This window comes from Phocoena phocoena, chromosome 11, assembly GCF_963924675.1.
Source record: "Phocoena phocoena chromosome 11, mPhoPho1.1, whole genome shotgun sequence".
In the NCBI taxonomy this organism is placed as follows: Eukaryota; Metazoa; Chordata; class Mammalia; order Artiodactyla; family Phocoenidae; genus Phocoena; species Phocoena phocoena.
This window is the reverse complement of record NC_089229.1, coordinates 16,058,081-16,079,656: the sequence shown is the minus strand read 5'-3', so window position 1 is coordinate 16,079,656 and position 21,576 is coordinate 16,058,081. Positions and strand designations below refer to the sequence as shown.

At 37.6% G+C, this 21,576-nt stretch overlaps 1 protein-coding gene across 1 annotated transcript in view; it reads left to right on the top strand.

The window, feature by feature from the left end:
- Positions 1-21,576, top strand: part of POLR3B (RNA polymerase III subunit B) — a 114,928-nt gene that overhangs the window by 13,145 nt on the left and 80,207 nt on the right. The window contains exons 7-11 of the mRNA XM_065886727.1: positions 3,580-3,671; positions 4,880-4,997; positions 6,667-6,775; positions 15,682-15,804; positions 21,421-21,540. Of these exons, the coding sequence (XP_065742799.1) occupies positions 3,580-3,671; positions 4,880-4,997; positions 6,667-6,775; positions 15,682-15,804; positions 21,421-21,540 (562 nt within the window). The remainder of the gene's footprint in view (positions 1-3,579; positions 3,672-4,879; positions 4,998-6,666; positions 6,776-15,681; positions 15,805-21,420; positions 21,541-21,576) is intronic.

Here is a 21,576-nt window from a genome sequence, read left to right as displayed (position 1 = left end):
ATTAGGGAAATATATTGATTCTCCTGTAGAAATGGACAAAATCCACAGTATTTAATAATGAGTTTAATAATGATGTTGGACTTTAAACTTAGTGCAAATAATTACCGCTCAAGTGTTCCGCACCCCTTCAAAAGTGCTAAGGGTTTAATAAACATCCATTTGTTCATTAAATATGCACCAGCTAACTGTCATTGTCTGCACTCTGCTGGGTCCTCAGGTAAGTAGAAGACACTTAAGACATCACTTGTTTGGCTACATTCTCCTCATTCTTCACTTAGGAAAAGAAGTAGGGATGTTAAAATGTTGATCTTTGTCTTAGCACGACAGTTTATCAGTGTTAGGATCAGAGCTTCTCTCTTTCTTATAAATGGACCATACTTGTGTCCAGTTAAATCTTGGACTGTTGCTAAATGATTATCCAGTTTGAGTATTGTGAAAGAAAGGCAGGAGATACTGGAGCAAACCAGAAATACATTTAGGGTTTAGATCCTGGGTTAAAGAGGGGCAGGGAAGGATGGGCATGTAACTGGTATTTGTTGAATACCTACCAGGTGCCAGGTCCTGTGATAGGTGATTTCATTTGTTAGTCCTGCATTCCGAAAAACGACCTCTGTTAATTAGACTGCTTATATGTACCATGTACTACCATTGGAAACATTATCTCATTTAATTGTTTTTTTTGAACTAAAAAGTTTTTAGTTTAATCCAAATAATATTTATACTTGGTAGCAAATCAAATAGTACATAAGAACATTTAATACAAAGCAGGAGTCTTCCTCTCTACCCTTCCTCATCCCTAGTCCCATTCCTGACCTTGTAACCAGTTCTGTTATTTCTTCTGGTTATTAACATCCATAACTTTAAATGCTATGCTTATACCTTTTTTTCTTGCTACATCAATTTTAGACAACTATTTTTTCACTCCTAATATAGAAGGTGTGGGTTGGTTTATCTGTATCATTCACTTTCCTTCTCCCTTCCTCTTCCAAATTTTGTTTCTTATTTTTACCTCTTCTTTTGGTTACTCTGGTAATTTTAATATTCTTTAAAATTTTTTAAAAAATCTTCTTATATATTTAGTCACTGTCTTTTTTCTTTATTTAAATATCAAAATGAGGACTTTTTTTTTCTGGGTTTTTTTTTTTTTTTTGGGGGGCCATGCCTCGAGGCATGTGGGATCTTAGTTCCCCAACCAGGGGGAACTAAGGGATTGAACCCACACCCCCTGCAGTGGAAGTACGGAGTCTTAACCACTGGACCACCAGGGAAGTCCCGAAAATGAGGATATTTCTATCCCTACCTTCCCATTATGATTTCTTTTTTAACCTATGAGTTACTTAGAAGACTGTTTTTAAATTTGCAAATTGGTGCTTTACGTCAAGTTTTGGAACTTTGTGGAGACCTGTTTCTTTTCATACATGTTTCATGTGTGTTTGGAAGCAAGGGGTATTCTCCAGTTGTTGTGTCACTGTCTATGTTTTTCTTTTCGATCAAGCTTGTTAATTGTGTTGTTTAGATATTATGTGTCTTTACTGATTTTTTGATTGGTTTTAATAAGTACTTGGAGAGATGTGTTAAAATCTCCCACTACGATGATGGATTTGTCCGTTTTTCCTTATGTTTTTGTGTATTTTTGCTTTTTGAAGTTACTATATTAGGTACATGGAAGTTTTGAATTGTTAGGTCTTCCTGGTGAATTGAACCTTTTGTTATTGAATATTAGACATTTATCTTTATCTCTTGTAATATTGTTTTGCCTTAAAATTTATTTTGTCTGCTCTTACTATAGCCACATCTGCTTTCTCTTGGTTATTTTTCTGGCATATCATTTTTTTTATCCTTTTCTTTTTATCTTTATGTCCTTACATTTTAGGTTTCTTTGAAATAAGCTGCATATGGCTAGATTTTAAAAAAATTATCTGAGAATGTATTTCATTTATATTTATTATACGTTACAGATATATGTGGATATACTTCTGTCAACTTATTTTGCATTTTTAATCTGTCCAACTTATCATTTCAGTTATTTCTCTTTTTGCTTTTAGGGTTCATGGACGTTTTTTTTTCTTGCTCTCTCCCAGCTGATTTGAAAGTCATGTACAGTAGTTCTGGTTGCTTACGCTTACCTTAGAAATTTTGAATTGCGTATTTTACAAAGTTTGAAAATAATATGTTTATTCTTATGGAAAGGTCATGGACCTTAGACAGCTTTAACTTGGATCAAATCGACCCTCCTGATATACATGCTTTTGTTATGCACTTTAGTTCTAGCTTGTTTTGTCTTTTTTAACACATATATTAGAAATTATTATCTTAGAGCTAATATTTGTTTTTACTTACATTATTTACCATTTTCTTTGTTCACTATACATTTTTGCATGTCAGACTTTCTTCAACATTTGTTTTTCATCTTCCTGTAGTATTATCTTTTAGAAAATCTTTTTTTTTTTTGACTGCACCGCACAGCTTGTGGGATCTTAGTTCCCTGACCAGGGATTGAACCCACATCCTCGGTAGTGAAAGTGCAGAGTCCTAACCACTGGACCGCCAGGGAATTCCCTAGAAATTCTTTTAGTGAGGGTTCATTAGTAGTAACTTCTTTGTTTTTGTCTGAAAATATCTTTGTATCGACTTCTTTTTGAATGGTGACTTAACAGAATACACAAATCTAGGTTGACAGTCACTGGCTTATCGCTGCCCTGTCGTCTGTTAATTGCATGTGTGAAGTTATCTGTCTATCCAACTATCGTTCCCTTCCTTTAAAGGCAGGTTACCTGCCATTACCTCTGGCTGGGTTTTAAATCTTCTCTTTGTCTTTTATGTTTTGCATCTTGATTATGATGTGGCTTTCTTTTTATTTATTCTGAATAGTTATTGTGTAGTTTATGCTTTCATACATTTTTTAGAAGTTCACAATCATTGTTTCTTTGAATAGGACTTCTCACACATTCTGCATATTCTTGCTGTGTAGAAATCTGATTAGACATACATGAGGCCTTCTCACTCTCTCCTTCCAGGACTCTGAAACCCTCATATCTTTATCTCTGTCTCTAAAATACATTCTTAATAATTTCTTCAGATCTCTTTTTCCATTCAGTAATTCTGTCTTCAGCAGCATCAAATCTACTATTCAGCCTACTCCTAGATTTTTAAGTTAATGCTTACGTTTCTCATTTCTAGAAGTTTTGCTTAGTTCTTTTTCAAAATTGCCTGGATAGTTTTGATAGTCTCTTGTTCCTTACACTTTGATTCATTGTGCTGTTTCTACCTAAGGGGAGTCACTTTGTTTACCACAAATGAAGTGTTGCCATGTGTGACTTTTGCCCAGGCTTGTCTGCAAAGTTTAAGTAAACCACACATTTGAGTTTTTGTTATCTGTACCAGGAGAGCAGTGTGCCTGAGGAAATACTTCATTTCACTTGGCTCTTTCATGTAATACCATCCCTCCACCTTTCCTAGCATGTCAGACAGGAATGCAGACCCCTTGGTGATGTGTGCAGTGCCCAGTATGTATTCTTCTCAGCTTTTGTACCAGTGACAACCTGTATGTGACATTTTCTTTTGTTTTATTTTAAACAGAATGCCCATAATGCTACGTAGTTCAAACTGTGTTCTTACAGGAAAAACACCCGCAGAATTTGCCAAACTGAATGAATGTCCTTTAGATCCAGGTATGTGTGATTTCTTGGATTTGTGCCCCCTTCCTATTTCTTTTTTTTTCTTTCGCTTTTGTTTTGCTCTTGCTGTTGTTTTACCACTTTTCCTCAAAAACGATACCAGCCTTTCTGCTTTATAGTCAACTTGGGTAAAACTTTGCAAAACATTGAGAAATTCGGTTCCAACTTTATTCTATTAGTCTGTATTTTTAAAAGATATACGTTTCCTCTTTTATTTCAAGTTTAAAACTTCAGTACCCCAAGTTCTGACTTATTGCTGTGATTTATCAGGCTTTCCTTTGTCTCTTTGCTCAGTGGTTTCTTTTGGTATGCTTAAAAATTCAAGAGTAATCTCACGAAGTTCCTTGTCTACCTCATCTGAAAAGTCACAAGTAGCTCACTTCAGGCTGTTTTAAATGCCATATAGAGGCAAAAAATGAAGGTCTTCTGTTTAAAATTTTTTAAGTTACATTTTTGTACTTATTTCTAGGCAGTATTTTTTTTTAAGTTTCAAGTTTAGCACTTAACAGAAAGTTCTTTTAATTCCTTAATTCATGTTTCACATTGATTTAGTTTATAGTTGCTCTACTCTAATTCCTTTAAATTTGCATAGATGTAGAATCCCAGAAGGTTTTGGAAAGAGGTTAACAAAGAATGTGACTTTATTAGAAACAGGATTTTGCATAGGTCAAATATATTGCCTTGTTTTTGCTTATATCCTGAAGGTAAAATTAAGTCTCACTTTATCCTGTTCTGAATTATGTGCAAAAGTATGTCATAATGTTTTACGAGTTTTATTGAATATCGAATATTATTTTGGAAACCTAATCTTAATCTGCCATTGTCAATGATTTGTTAGAAAACTAAGAGCAAATTTTAGCTTATATTGAAGATTGTCAGTGAATTCTGTGCTTATGAAATCTGAAGACTAATTTATTTAACATCTTTTTCATTCACCTCTCATATATGTCAGCTGCTGGTGATCCATAGACCAATAAGATATGTTCCTTGTCTTCAAGAAGTTTATCATCTTGTGGTTCATTTGTATAAAATCATGTGCTGAGACTATTACCAATTCGTAAAATAGTATTGACAAACCCCTTCGAACTGAGTGATGGCCAGCACCGTGAGGTGATGGAAGAGTGATCAGGAGACCACTGCCATTACTAAATCACACTGTTGGAAGAATAGCTGGTGACACCTTTCTTGTTTCCCTTGGGCAGGGGGCTACTTCATTGTTAAAGGAGTAGAAAAAGTTATTCTTATCCAAGAGCAGCTGTCTAAGAACAGGATCATCGTGGAGGCTGACAGAAAAGGGGCTGTGGGTGCTTCAGTTACCAGGTATGGATAGCAGGGATGGTGTTCTTAAGAAATATTGATCATTCCATTAGTGTCAGATGATTATCGTTCAGTACGGAGGTAGCCAGTTACTTCTCTCCAATAACAGGCAGTGTGATAGTTAAACTATCTGCCTTCAATTAATTGTGTAAGTCTGTAAGCATAGAGTATTGATTTAAAATTTCCAGTGATGAAAGTGTGAGACATTGCTCAAAAGGCCATTAGTTATTTTATTCAAGTTGAACTTTACGTTAATCTATAGCATTAAAGGAACTTTAAAAAAAGAAATTAAAAAAAAAACACTCTTTAGTTTTTCATGTGCCTTTTCAGTCTTTTCACCATTTTACATATGTATTCCTACTCTGATATAATCAGAGACTATTTTATACTTAATGAATTGTATATCATGTACTTAACATTGTATTGTTAGACCAACCTCCTTCATAGTGTACTCATTTTTCTACAACAGTATCCCTTATATCACTCCTGTAACTTCTTTTTCTGATTTATTATTATGTCATTTGAAATTTGGATGTTAATGAGTTCTGGGAATAAAAAAAATGTGGCATAGTTAAAATGTCAGTATGCAGTAGAGTTTCTCTTCTGACAACCTACAGTGAACAGCTTGGCTTAGAGTTTCTGCATTTTTCCTTTCTGGTGGAGAGGCAGCTAACAATAGTGCCCATTTATTGAGCAGTTACTAGGAGCCAGGCAGTGTACTAGGTGCTTTATATATATTTAATTGTCACCTCAGCCCTCCAAGATAAGTGTTGTTATTTCCATCTGAGTAACACGCCTTGAGCACAGGGTGACATCGATCTTGAGGAAGCCAGCATTTGAATCCAGATCTGATAATTCTGCAACCCACATCTTCCTGTTGTACGCAGCTTTTGAAGCCAGGGCAATCAGGACTTGAATCCCACAGTTGTTTACTAGCTATGAGCTAGTTGGGGGAGTAGTTACTTAGCTTCTCTAAGCCTTGGTTTCCTCGCATGTGATTTGGGGGCAACACTTCGAAATAAGTCTTAGTATGTAGGAGATTAGAGCTAGTGTAAGTAGAGTGAGTAACAGTGCACACAGCATGTAGTGGGTGATCAGTATGTGTTATTATTGTGGTTGATTAAAGCTTGGAAATGTTTTTAAATCCACTAGGAAAATTACAGCTAACAGATCAATAGAAGGAGATTCCTTAGTTTCTTTTGGCTTCACTGTATACCAAGATTGTAGGTATATTTTATGGGATTATTAGTTTAAAAACTCATAGTATTTATTCATTTCCGTGTAGTTTTACCATTATAGTGTAGGCTTATTTTGAAGTTTTTCATTTCAAATGTATAAAATTGATCAGAAATATATCCCACACTAGATCAAAGCAATTCAGGTGGAATCAAAGTGAAGTAGGTCAAAATGAATTGGTGATTGTCACTCATTCACGCACAGAACTTCCACCATAATCTCAAAGCTAAAGAAACAATTCTAGTGTTTTAAAATGTTGATGGAAGTGGTGGTGGAGACAGGAGAGGAGTTGTGTAAAAAGACACCTATTTGGAAGGACCTTATTGATCGTTGTTGATCAATTGAATCTTATTGATTGGTGGTCATTTGCTACTGCATGTTAACTATCTTGGAGCTAAGTGGGGATGTAGTTTAACCAACTTGTGTTTCCTTACAGCTCTACCCATGAGAAAAAAAGCAGAACCAATATGGCTGTGAAACAAGGACGATTTTACTTGAGGCATAATACTTTGTCAGAAGATATACCCATTGTCATCATATTTAAGGTGAGGCTGCAGGCGTCTACTGAAAATTATAAAGCATTCTTTTTATGGTTTATTTTCATATGTAATTAGAAATTTGGAGCATAAGGAGTTCTAAGCATAGAGAAGCTATCAGTATTTAAAATTGAAAGCTAATAAGACTGGGGTTCAGGTACTTTTAAAAGTAGTGATCTATTTTGTTTTTTTTAATAGATACATGGTAAAGAATTCCAAAGGTACAAAAGGGTATATAGTGATTAGTAAGCCTCCCACCCACCTGTACCTAACCGCAGTTATCCTACCAAAGGATACCACTGCTACTGGTTACTTGTGCATCTCTCTAGAGATAGTCTGTGCATATACAGCACATGAGTATGTAGTAGGTTTCTTTTCTGTTTTTTTTACTTAACATACATTGCACACTATTTTGCACTTAGCTTGTTTTCTTTTTTGTAACTTACATCTTAGAGATAGTGTTATATTAGTTCATACAGAGCTACCATGTTCTTTTTTTAAAAAATAAATAAATTATGTATGTATGTATGTATGGCTGTGTTGGGTCTTCGTTGCTGCGTGTAGCTTTCTCTAGTTGTGGTGAGCGGGGGCTACTCTTCGTTGCAGTGCGCAGGCTTCTCATTGTGGTGGCTTCTCTTGTTGCAGAGCACGGGCTCTAGGCACGCGGGCTTCAGTAGTGCCACAACTACTTGTTGCAGAGCACGGGCTCTAGGCACGTGGGCTCAGTAGTTGTGGCTCGCGGGCCCTATAGTGCAGGCTCAGTAGTTGTGGCGGACAGGCTTAGTTGTTCCATGGCATGTGGGATCTTCCCAGACCAGGGCTCAAACCCATGTCCCCTGCAATGGCAGGCGGATTCTTAACCACTGCGCCACCAGGGAAGCCCTACCATGTTCTTTTTAACAAAGGGTTCCATTTATGGGTGTACCGTAATTTATTTATCCATTCCCTTATCAGTGGACATATACAGCTCTTGCTATTACAGAGCTGCTGTAATATTTTATACAGGGCAAGGATATCTGTAGGCTAAGTTCCTAGCAGTGGAATTTTCTAGGTCAGTGAGTATGGACCAAGTTTTTTGTTCTTTTTTATGGACTTCAGGATTCTGGTGAATTTCTTCATAAACACGAATCTTTAAAGCTGATTTATCTTGTTTGTGAATTGTTGACTTAGAACCCAAAAGACATTTTCCCATAGAAATAATATTTAAATGGTATAGTCTTCTCAGATAATTCTCAGATAATAGTGGCCCATTTAGCCTGCTCTGCGACTTAAATATTATACATATTCTGTGAATGGTTATTTGTAGTATTAGTCATTAATCAAACAGAAAAATAGTCAGCATTACGTGATACAGTTGATGCTCAGTAATTGCAGATTCTGTATTTGGCAATTCTCCTACTTGCTAAAATTTATTTGTAACCCCCAAATCATCATGTGTGGTGTGATTTTACCGTTATTCACAGACACGTGCAGGCACAGAGCAGCGAAAAATTCGAGTCACCAAACTCGTACATTCCCAGCTGAGATCAAACATGGGGATACCCTGCCTTCTCATTTCAGCTCTCATACTACAAACGAATGCCCTTTTTGCAGTCTATTTAGTGCCCTGTTTTTCAAATTTTTGTGCTTTTTGTAAGCGATCTTGTCATTTAAAATGGGCCCAGGCATGGTGCTGACATGCTATGTAGTGTTTCTCATCACAGGAAGGCTGCGGTTTGCCTTATGGGGGAAAACGTGTGTGTTAGATAAGCTTCATTCAGGAATGAGTTACAGTGCCGCTGAACGCAATCGCAGTGTTAATGAGTCGACGATGATGTATATTAAATAAGGTGTCTTTAAACAGAGCACACATAAAACAAGGTTCTGTATTGATCCGTTGAATAAAGTGTAACCAGAGGCTCATAAGAACCTAATTCTGCGTTTCTCCTGGGAACAATGTTTCACTGTTCACTAATTCAGTGTTTGCAGCAACTTTGTAGACCATGAGGTATATGGGTATAAAATGAATCTTGACAACTAGGTTGATTGAAATAAAGGGCTCAGGTTATTTGAGGAATTACTGAAAGATACTGGGTAATTCAGATAATTGCAGAGGTTGATAAGCTGCCAGTTGTTCATAGGTATTGAATGGATATTGACAAGTCAGGTTCATTAACTCAGGACATATCTGTATTCTAAAAGCAATTACAAGAAGGAGGTTGTAGGAAATTTTTTTAGTGCTTAGTATAGCTTAATGTGCTTTTGAGTTCTCTAAGTGAGATGATTCCATTTATTTTCCTTTCAGGAGGATGATGATGATCGTAATAGCAGTACCATTATATTGGGGGGGCCAGAGAGAATTCTTAAATTTACTTTTTTATTACCTTTCTTCAAAGTTTATATTTTTTGTAATTATAATTTTTGTAAAAGGCAAAGTAATTTTGTCTTTTTTTTATAGGGATCCCACAGTGCTCAGCGCGGTATCTTGTGTACATAGTGGGATTTAGTGGATAAAGAAAATTTTATCTATGTAAAATTACATCTCCAGCAGAGGGCAGTATGTTACCATGCATCAGAAGGACTTTCATGGATGGTTTCAATGCCTGAAGGTGCATAGGACTGCTTTCCTTAGACCAGAAATTATAAATTAATTATAATGCAGATAATCTTATATCACTCATATGGAAGATGGATCACTAGACACATGCATGCCTTAAAACCAGAAAATCTTTATTAAATGCTTTTTTTGACTAGTTGACAAAAGTTTGATAAGACAGTTTCTTCTGTCAAATTTGTTTAATATTATGTTGTAAATGTATACATATATTTATAGCTGACTTATTAAATCCTTTTTAGAATGGGGCTATAAATTAACAGTGTGCATTTTTATGTAGCCAGTAGTTGAGATTTCAAACTTCTCCCTTTCTGATTATAAAATAGTCCTTGCATTGTAAAAAATTCAGAAAGCCACTAAAAAGTATAAGTACTTTTTTGGATATATTTTTTTCAAGGCCTTTTTTCCTTTGCTTTTGTAATATACACATTGATTTTATTTTATTTTTTTCATTTAACAATGAATTGTGACTAGCTTTCCTCATCTATTAATAAAATCCACATCATTATTTTTAGTAGGTATTGTATTATAGAATGTTTGTATGTGGTATAATCTATTAAGCAAATTCCTATAGTGTGACATTTACATGTCATTTTTTTCCCCTAAGTTTTCACTCTTATACACAACTCTGGGGGTCCTTGTACATACATGTTTGTGCATGTTGCTGATTATTTTGTGAGACTTGATTCCTGGGCGTGGGATTATATATATTTTTAGAAACTTGGTGCATGTCATTAAATTTTTCTCCCGAAACGTATTCATTACATTTTAATCAGCAGTATATATGAATTAAAATAAATATTTAGAAATTTTCAGTTCAAGTAAATTGATTAAATTCATTGGTCACACATAGTCACGTTTTTTGGTCTCCCACAACAGGGATGTTTTAATAAACTTGTTTGATAACCACTATTGAGACTTTCGCATCTGGGAGGGAGCATAGAATATTGGTATCTTAGAATCAGACTGATCTAGGTTGACTTCCAGCCTCTCCCCTTATTAGCTATGTGTCCTTGGGCAGATTTCCCAATCTTCCTGAGTCTTGGATAACTATATCTAGTTAGTTATCCAAGTGAGCATTTCACCTAAGGGGGTTGTTTGAAGAGCAAATGAGATAATATATATTTTGAACAGTAGACTGCGTAGAAAGACAATGCTATTTCTTTTTACTAAGTTCCTACACATTTAATGTCAGAAGCCCCGGAAAATAAAGTAGGTTACGAGAAAAGTCACATCGTTTCTCTTTTTGTGTTGTGTGGCCCTAACACAGACCTTGACAGTCATTAGGACTTGATGGTTGTTGATTGTAGCCAACAATTGGCTAAAAGTGACAGAATCAGCAGGGTTTCCAGACTCCATGCTGAGTCTGAATATGACGGATAAAGCTTTTAAGGCCTAGATCAGCCTTATTAATGGACTTGAATCACTACAGACGTTCTCCTGCCCATGAATCTTCCCTACTTTACATTTGTATCCCTCAGTATTCAACAGTTGCACTATGATGGCATCTGTAGTTTGAAAATTTTTATGGAAGAGAGGACAAATATCAAGGGTGTTGGGCATTGTATTATATTGAAATTTTTGATCTTTAAAGAGAAAAAAGTTACAAAGTTAAAGTGGGCCATCACAGTTCTTTTATTATCTGCTAGGACTGCTTTTGGTATTGATAGGTTGACTTCTGTCTACTTTAAAGAAAAATAAGTGATTTCTGAATGTTAGCTATTTTAAAAACTTACCCATTTCCCTTCTTCACGTAACATATGTCAACATGTCACCATTAGCTTACATATCATTCTCTTCTGCTCATTAGTATTCTTCTTTCTGTCTCTAAAAATCACGCTTTTAGTCATACTTAGTGGATATCCAAGGAGAAGACTTCCTGCCACTTTTTAAAGAGCACCTCCCCTTATTTTTGTTCTTATTGCTGATCGCCAGATTGGGTGACCTTCTGCTGAAATGTATTATCTCTGCTATTTTTTCATAAGGTTATTGAATAGCATTCACTTTTTTTAAAATTTTTATTTTATTTTTTTACATCTTTATTGGAGTATAATTGTTTTACAACAGTGTGTTAGTTTCTGCTTTATAACAAAGTGAATCAGTTATACATATGTTCCCATATCTCCTCCCTCTTGCATCTCCCTCCCTCCCACCCTCCCTATCCCACCCCTCCAGGCGGTCACAAAGCACCAAGCTAACCTCCCTGTGCTATGCAGCTGCTTCCCACTAGCTATCTACCTTACGTTTGGTAGTGTATATATGTCCATGCCACTCTCTCACTTTGTCACAGCTTACCCTTCCCCCTCCCCATATCCTCAAGTCCATTCTCTAGTAGGTCTGTGTCTTTATTTCCGTCTTACCCCTAGGTTCTTCATGACATTTTTTTTTCTTAGATTCCGTATATATGTGTTAGCATACGCTGTTTGTCTTTCTCTTTCTGACTTACTTCACTCTGTATGACAGACTCTAGGTCTATCCACCTCATTACAAATAGCTCAATTTCGTTTCTTTTTATGGCTGAGCAATATTCCATTGTATATATGTGCCACGTCTTCTTTATCCATTCATCCGATGATGGACACTTAGGTTGTTTCCATCTCCTGGCTATTATAAATAGAGCTACAGTGAACACTTTGGTACATGACTCTTTTTGAATTATGGTTTTCTCGGGTATATGCCCAGTAGTGGGATTGCTGGGTCATATGGTAGTTCTATTTGGAGTTTTTTAAGGAACCTCCATACTGTTCTCCATAGTGGCTGTACCAATTCACGTTCCCACCAGCAGTGCAAGAGTGTTCCCTTTTCTCCACACCCTCTCCAGCATTCACTTTTGACTTATTAGTTAGGTGAAATGATTTCAGATATGTGGAGTACAAAGAGTTCCATATAAAGCTAGTTTTCAGATGTCTGAATTATGTCTGTAAAGCAAACTGGTTGGGCATTTTGCTGTCATTTCCGTAGCAATATGCCATTTATTTGTAGCTGTGACTTCCAAAGGCTAAACAGTCATAAAGTCAGTTCCATCTTTGGAGCTGGAGCACAGTTGATGATAACCTGACTGAGTTATCACCCTGTATTTCAGTGATCTGTTACAGGAAGAGTTTAGGCCTTTTAGAGCAAAGCTTTGCCACTGATCATTCTTTATGCACATATGGTGTCATTGACCGTGTGCTTGGCATATCTTTGCTTCATAACTTAGAAATATTTGGTAGGCCTCAGCAGTCTGTTTAGATTCACGTTAGGCCACTCGAGAGCTCTGTGCAATTATAAAATTACTGCCTAGATCAGCATCAGGACAACTTGAAGTGGCCATCCGTATGTCAAATAAGGAAGGACTTTTTCATTATTAAACACCAAAAGAGGCAATCAAGTCTTTTACTTGGAGATTACTGAACTAAACAGTATTAAGGTAATATAGGTGGCATTCAGGTGATTTAGATGGTAACTTGCCTAAAGAAAGGGGGCTCAACCAGAAAGCCCCTGCCATTTCAACTCTAGGATTCTATTTATGTTTTAGTGAGACTTTTTCCGGCTGCTTGGTCTGCCATCTGTCCTGTATAGCAGCAGCCCCCAACCTTTCTGGCACCAGGGACCAGTTTCGGGGAAGACAGTTTTTCCATGGATGGGGCGGCAGGGGGGATGGTCCAGGCGGTAATGCGAGTGATGGGGAGCGATACGGGGCGGCAGATGAAGCTTCACTCGCTCGCCTGCCACTCACCTCCTGTGCGGCTCGGTTCCTAACAGGCCAAGACTGGTACCGGTCCACAGCCTGGGAGTTGGGGACCCCTGCTGTATAGGTCTCTTTTTAGTGTTCCGGCTTTCCTCTGAGAAGGGAGGTGCATTAGTTACAAAGTTTCACATCAAAGGTTTTAGAGAAGGTGACTGCAAACTATTGCCTTAGTATTGTTTTTTTAAAAAATGTTTTGCTTCCATTGAAACCCGTATAACATTATTTTGAGAGATTGACAAGTAAAAATTAACTTATATTCTGTTTAGCTTTTCACAGAGAAATATTCTCTTCTGATGTTTCTGAGTGGCTACGTGGCAGACCGAGAAGGAAGTGCAGATGGCTCTACATCTGCGCCATCACCACTGGAGTAGCTGCAACTCAGTGTGTTTGGTCAAAGGATAATCCAGTTTTTTGTTGTTTGTTTTCATTTGTTTAAAAATTAAAACTGATAATTTTTTAGGATTGCTTTCTTCTTTAGTCCATGAAAGACTAAATGTCTTAATGAATTTGTGTAATTTTTGGAGTTGGTGTCTAGTGTCCATTTGAATAAGTACATCATATCAGAGATTAAGAAAACATGAAAATTAACATACAAAAAAGAGATCTGTATCCTTAGAACTTCTTTATTGGTTCACTAAACAAAACTTTTTTTGAACAAAACAAGTTATACACTTAAAATATATTTTTTTAAGTTTAGTAGATTTAATTCCCAAAGTTGGTCTATTAGTTATCTGTGCGGAATAACAAATTACAGCAGAGTCTCTGTTGGTGAGGGGTTAGGGCATTGCTTGGCTGAGTGCTTCTGGCTCAGGGTCGTTCATGAGTCGAGGTGTCAGCCAGGGCTACAGTGGTCTGAAGGCCAGATGATTGGAGCTGGAGGGTGGCTCACCATCAGGGTAAGAGCCTTTGCTCCTCACCACTGGACCTTCCATGGATGCTTGAGTGTCTCCATGACATGGCTGCTGGCTGCCACAAGGGAGCCAGCAGGAAGCGGCAGTGCCTTCCATGACCGAGGCTCCAGAGTCATACAGTCTTTTCCACCTTTTCTGTATAAATGAGTCATTAAGTTTAGCCCACACTCAAGGGGAGGAGAATTAGTCTTTACCTTTTGAAGAGAGTGTCAAAGAATTCGTGAACAATTTCAAAAGCATCACAGTTGGCCTGAAAGGGACATAGCTTCTATTTAACTGCCCCCAAAAGCTTCAAAACTTTAAATAAGCTTACATCTTGTCCTGAGGTATCCAAATCGAATTTTAAGATACAGACTCCTAAAATTCAAATGTAGAGTTGTAGAATATTGAGCTGGAAGGGGCCTGGTTGTGCCTTGTCGTGACAAATGAAGAAACTGGGGTGGAGGAGGTGACGTGTAATAGCGGTTGTCAGGCCTGTTGTTGACATTCTCTCTTGGCTTTGGAGAGGTTCCCTTTCCGTTGTACTCAGGTTCATGTTCTCCATGTTCTGCATCGGACTCAAAATTCCTTTTTCCTTCTCTCTCTCTCTTGTGTGTGGAGAAGAACTGAGAACTAGATATTAAAGTTTAACTAGACAAGTACCCCGGTTCTCTTTTCTCTGTGTAGCTAAAGGAAGAATTTTAATGCAAACATAACTTTCCCCTTCACTCCTCTGCCAAGAGAGGTTTACTGAGATTATGCTGTATTTCTTGATACGGCAGAATGCCAGGCAAATGTGTGAAGGAGTAAGCCTTAGTACCATATGGAATCTACAAAGACCTGCGTTGCCGGCTGCCACCTTGAAACACTTAAAGATAAGTGGGTTTGGGCTTTCCTGGTGGCGCAGTGGTTGAGAGTCCGCCTGCCAATGCACGGGACACGGGTTCGTGCCCCGGTCCGGGAAGATCCCACATGCCGCGGAGCGGCTGGGCCCGTGAGCCATGGCCGCTGAGCCTGCACGTTCGGAGCCTGTTCTCTGCAACGGGAGAGGCCACAACAGTGAGAGGCCCGCGTACTGCCAAAAAAAAAAAAAAAAAAAAGATAAGTGGGCTTCTTAAACCTAAGTGTGTTCTTGGTTTTATAAAAATCTCTTTAAAAACCTGCATCAAGTAGAGCTTGATATCTCTAGAACAGTGAAGTAAAACATCTGTTAAGAAAAATTCTTTTAGCCTGAAGGTGCATGATTTGACAGTTCTCAGAGAAATTAATCTTGTGGCAAAACTAACCGGGGTTCTGTTTATTTTCAGCCGTGCGTATTTTCTGATTTACTGCTTTTTGCCTGTTTTGTCTTTTGTTTTTTTTTTTTTTTTTTCAGTTTGCCTTTAACTGTGACCAGTGTCTCCACTATACCTCCCTGCTTCTTTCTCATGATGAAAATCATAGGATACTTTAAATTATAGAAGACAGTACACATACAAAAAGTGCTTGAGAATGTTTGTTTTCCGCTTCCTAATCAAAATTTCTGTTTCAGGTTCTTCTGCAGCTTGGGCTATGGCTGCCAATGCCAGATGGCACCGTTTCTGAGAAAAGAGCTAGCTTTTGCTTAGAAGTAATACCCACAAACAATGCCAAATTAGCATAAGCAAATGTCAGTGAGTTAACACAAAGCCAACACTCATTCTATCTTTTCTTTCCTTCCTAGGCCATGGGTGTTGAGAGTGACCAGGAAATTGTGCAGATGATTGGAACAGAGGAGCACGTGATGGCTGCATTTGGGCCCAGTTTGGAAGAGTGCCAGAAAGCTCAGATTTTCACACAGATGCAGGTGTGTCTTTTCATGTTGTCCTTTGCTATGAAAGGGAATTGGAGATTTAATGCTGCTCATTGATAAAGCATCAGATGCAGTGACTTTTAAGGGTACAGGTTTGGGGAGGATGTTGGGGAGATGGGAGGAGTGGTAGAGAAGCTTTTTGACTCATTATTTCAGGGATTGGAGGAAGGAGTTTGCCTAGACAAATTATCAGCCTTTGGTGTGTAACTTAGAAGCAGGGGGACCAAGAGGCTTTTGTTCTGATAGAGTAACAACTACTCTTCTTTTCCTTATTTGCCTGAGTGATACAAGTTTTTAAACTACAGCAACTCTAGTGTAGAAGGTTTGTTTTTTCATGTGTTTCTCTTTAATATTCCTTTTTATTCCCTACTTCCAGTTGCTTTCAGCATCCAGTTGTATGTGGTCTGTATCCCTTTTCCTGAATTCCCAGTGTGTCCAGCAAGAAACACCCAGGTTTAGAGCCCCTTTACCACCACAGAGCCTTCGTTGACCTGCCTTGGGCACTACCAGTTGGAACCTGTGGATTGTAGGACAAGACTCAAAGATGAAGTTAGGGAATTGTATATATGTTAAACATAATCAAAATAATTGCACTTCCCTTCCTATGAGACAGGGAGCCCTGATTGCCATACTTAGGATTTTTAGTTATACATTTGTAAAGTGCTTTCCTAAGTGTAAATCAGTAGTGACGTTCCTCATAGTCATCCTGGGAGGTAGGAATTCCTTACTGTAGAAGCACAATGGACAATTCTTATATATCCATACATATATTGTCTGTTCTGTGGTTTGCTTACAAGGTATAAATTCCATGCTGCTTTTTCCTTGTCACCCAGGATGTTATTAGAGATAGCATCTTATATCTGTTAGTATGTGTTCTGAAAAGTCAAACCAGTCTTGACATTTTCACAGACTGAGCCAAACATTTAGGAAGGTTGGTTGTCATATGTAAGTACATATAATTCAAAAGTACAAATCAGTAAGGATTATTCTTATCACTGCCGCCTTTTTCTGTAGTTAATTAACCGTCAACTCTAGTCATCAGGCAGGCAGCATCAGGAAAAGTTGTTTGGATTTAGGAGATTCTAATTTTGCTCTTCATTGAAAGTGAAATATTTAGTGACTATGCATTTTTGTTATAAACTGAAATTACATTGTCCAGGGTCTCCAAGAACGTGAAGAGAAAACGTTAAGAAACACTGAGGAATTGGCTCAATTTTGGAAGATGCACTCTATGCTTTAAAGCTATATAATGCCTTGGAAGAACGATTTACCTTAATGCTACCCCCGTGGATTCAGTGAGATCCATTATTCATTTATTACAAACATCATTGTCGGTCAGATAGCCTTTGCACTGTAAAGCTATTTGAGCAGGGGCTAAACAGTGGGTTGGAAAATCATTCATTTATTTCTCTTAAATAGGTGCTGACAGAAAATTTTAGCTAACGGAACTAGAAAAGTTCAGTTAAAAGATGAGGAGAGGGGCTTCCCTGATGGCGCAGTGGTTGAGAGTCCGCCTGCCGATGCACGGGACACGGGTTCGTGCCCCGGTCCGCGAAGATCCCACATGCCGCGGAGCAGCTGGGCCCGTGAGCCATGGCCGCTGAGCCTGCGTGTCCGGAGCCTGTGATCTGCAACGGGAGAGGCCACAACAGTGAGAGGCCTGCGTACCGCAAAAAAAAAAAAAGATGAGGAGAATGTGCAGTTATTTAACTTAAGAAAGACAGATGTTCGTAACGTGAGAAAGACAAACAGGAAGTAGAAGTTTGAGATGGCTTGTTCTCTGTATGCTGGATTAAAGCAAAGCTTAATTATTTGCAACTGATGAAAGGTTACAGAGGCACAGGTCATCCAAAATGGTTGATAAATTGACCATATGAGTTAGGGTAACATGAATATTTTATGTTATTCTAATCGAAAATGTAGCAAGTACACTTTATCTTATGTAATAGAACTTTTGACGACATGGCACTTTAGTGGATTGCTTAAAATCTGTGTTTTGTTTTGTCTTTAATGCTTCCCTTTTCAGTGGTTCCTCCACTTCTGCTCACAAAGCCTTTTTGCTGTTATGTTGGTCACAGATATTTTACATTTTCATTGCCAGGGGCTCTGATAAATAGAGAAGAAATTAGCTATTACCTTTCTGGGAGGATAGGATGCACTAGGGGTGTCATCTTGGCCTGTTTATGAACAGATTGGGCTCTTACCCTAACCCTCACACTGTGAACCCCTGGCAACTTTATTAGGTATTCTAGGGAAAAGGTGACTTTCTGCTACATCAGAAAGAATACCAGGCTCCCCTGTGTTCCTCTGTTTCTTCCTCAAAGAAGTGAAGAATCTTTAGCCTCTTTCCCAAGGGAACTGGAAGACCGAATTTTTTTTTTTTTTTTTTGCAGTACGCAGGCCTCTCACTGTTGTGGCCTCTCCCGTTGCAGATCACAGGCTCCGGACACGCAGGCTCAGCGGCCATGGCTCACGGGCCCAGCCGCTCCGCGGCATGTGGGGTCTTCCCGGACCGGGGCATGAACCCGTGTCCCGTGCATCGGCAGGTGGACTCTCAACCACTGAGCCACCAGGGAAGCCCTAGAAGACCAAAATTTAATGAAGACAGCTCAGTTTAGGGAAAACTGAAGTGCCTGTCTGTTCATGGTTCCCACCAACTGCTGACTTGCCTCAGTCAGTTACTTAGTTACTACTTACTGCTAGGTTACCCGCAGCTTGTGTTTTAAAGGTCTTAAGTTTATCTTACACTCTAAATGACCTTTTTTTTTTAACCAGGGAAGATTCCTAGATTTGATGTCCAGTCTTAACAGAGGAGTTCCATTTAGTTCTAGGCACTATTTTAGTTGTTAGGAATCGAGGAAGAAGATGACATGTCATCTAGTAAGAGAGCCATACAGGTAAATAGACAATTAAAATATAGTGTGATCTGAACATGAATGGAAGTACTCAATTCTTTATACATAAGAAATTAAAATAGCACAGAGAAAGGAGTGTGGTTAGGAAAGGCTTCAAAGAGGAAGTGATACCCGATCTAGGTTTTGCAGCATGGAGAAGAAATTTCCCAGGCAGGTAACTGGGGACAGGAATTCCAGGATAAAGAATCATCCCTTTCTTCTAACTGAAAACCAGTTTAAAAAACAAAATGCATTCATTGCTTTTACAAAATAATAAGAACCACATTATCCTCTTCTTTTCAAACTTTTTTTTGTGGAAAAATTTCAACATATCCAAAGTATACGGAATAGTATTATGAACCCCATGTGCCTATCACCCAGCTTCAACGATTAAAAACACTTTGCCATTCTTGTTTCATCCAGATCTCTACCTCCTCCTCACCTATTACTTGATTAGTTTTTAATATTTCATTTTTTAGGTAAAATGTATATACACTGATAAGTACAAATCTTAATTGTATAATTTTTATAAGATATAGAATATTTCCATTACCCCAGAAAGTTCCCTCGTGCCCCTCCTAGTTAGTTTTCACTTCTGTTATCTTCTTCCCCCACTGATTTTATTTCTTCACCATAGATTAGTTTTGCCTGTTCTAGGATTTTATATATGGAATTATGCAGTGTAAACTTCTTGGTGTCCAGCTTTTTTTGTTGAGCGTACTGTCTTAGATTCAGCCAAGTTGTTCCTCTTTATGTCATCTATCCATGTGGTCTGTTCCTTTTTATTGTTTTTTTTGTTTTCTGTGTGGTTTTTTTTGTCTTTTTTTTTTTTTAATTTGGCCACACTGCACAGCTTGCAGGTTCTTAGTTCCCCGACTAGGGATTGAACCTGCACCAATGCAGTGAAAGCACAGAGTCCTAACCGCTGGACCACCAGGGAATTCCCATGTTCCTTTTTATTGCTGAGTAGTGTTCCATTGTATGAATATACCACAGTTTGTTATCTTTTCCTGTTGATGGACGTTTGGTTTGTTTCACTCTTTTCCTGTTATGAGTAAAACTGCCGTAAACGTTTGTGTACAAGTCTTTGCTTGAACAGTTTGGCATTTCTCTTGGATAAATACTTAGGCGTAGAATTGCTGGATCAAAAAGCAGTTGTGTATGTAACTTTTATAAAGTTGGAACTGCCAGATCTTTTTCCAAAGTGGTGGTACCGTTTTGCAGTCCCCCCAACTGTGTCTGAGAGTTCTGATTGCTTCACATCCTCACCCACATTCAGTGTTGTCAGTCTTTTTAACTTTAGCTATTCTAGTGGGTGTTTGGTGGTATCTCATTGTGGTTTTAATCATGCATTTTCCAGATGACTAAGGATGTTGAACACTTTTTCATGTGCTTATCGACTTCCTTTGTGAGGTGTCTGTCCAAATCTTTTCGCTCGTTTTCCTTATTGAGTTGCCTTTTTATTATTGAATTTCAGAGTCCTCTTTAAAAAATATAAATATAAAATTAAAATAAAAATATATATATACATATATCCTGGATATAAATCCCTTGTCAGGTTTATGTATTGCAGGCATTTTCTCCCAGCCCATTACTTCCCTATTCATTATCTTAACTGTGATGAACAGTTTTTAATTTTGATAAAATCTGATTATCAATAGGGTGTTTTTATTTGTTTTTTTATGGTTATTGATTTCCATTTAAAGAAATCTTTGCCTACCCCAAGAGCAGTAACATATTCTCCTATGTTTTATTCTGGAAGCATTATAGTTTTACTTTTTATGTTTATTTCTAAAATCCATCTTAAACTAATTTTCTATTTGGTGTGAAATAAGGGTCAAGGTTAATTTTTTACTTTATGGGTATTTAGTTGTTTTGACATCATTTATTGAAAAGACTTTCCTTCGCCCATTGAATTGCTTTGGCATTTTTGTCAAAATCAATTGACCATAAAAGTTGGTTTATTTCCGCACTTGTTATTCTCTTCCATTGATCCGTTTGTCCTTACCCTCGCATCACACTGTCTTGATTACTATAGCTTTATAGTTGAAATCACGTAATGTAAATCCTCTGACTTTTTCAGGATTGTTTCGGCTGTTCTTTTTCATTTCCATATATATTTTGGAATCAATCAATTTTTGTTTTTTAAAAAGCCTGCCAGGAGTATAATTAGCAATTATGATATATCTCTTGGTCAGTTTGGAGAGAATTTTAACAGTAAGCCATCTTAACACTATTATATGTTCCAGTCCATGAAAATGGCATAACCCTCAATTTATTTAGGTTTTGTTTTCTTTCAGCAGTGCTTTGTTAATTTCAGGATAGAGGTCATACATGGTGTAATTCCTTCTTGAGGGGAAAAACTACTACTCCAAAGCATTAACTATAGACTGTGGTGCTCTCTGGGAGGAAGATTGATGGCTGATACATCTATTTCCTCTGTATTTTCTAAATTTCCTACAATGATCATGTATCAATTTTATAGTAAGAAAACAAATTATAAAATAAAAAGGGAACCAGTATATTAAATAGCATGTAAATGCTTCTTTGTCATTGGTTTATGACAAATGTTGATTTTTGACTAGGACCAATCCAGCTTTCTCTATAACCAGGATCCTTGTCTGTTTTGCTTATAGTGTCATGTATGGGTAGTTTAACAAATTCTCTCTGATGATGTCATTCAAACATTATTATAAATATATTCTGTCTTTTCCAGGCTTTAAAATATATAGGGAACAAAGTAAGAAGGCAAAGGATGTGGGGAGGTGGACCAAAGAAAACCAAAATAGAAGAAGCAAGAGAGCTCCTGGCTTCTACCATTCTGACCCATGTACCAGTGAGTAACCCCTTTGCAACTGAATAATGATCATTG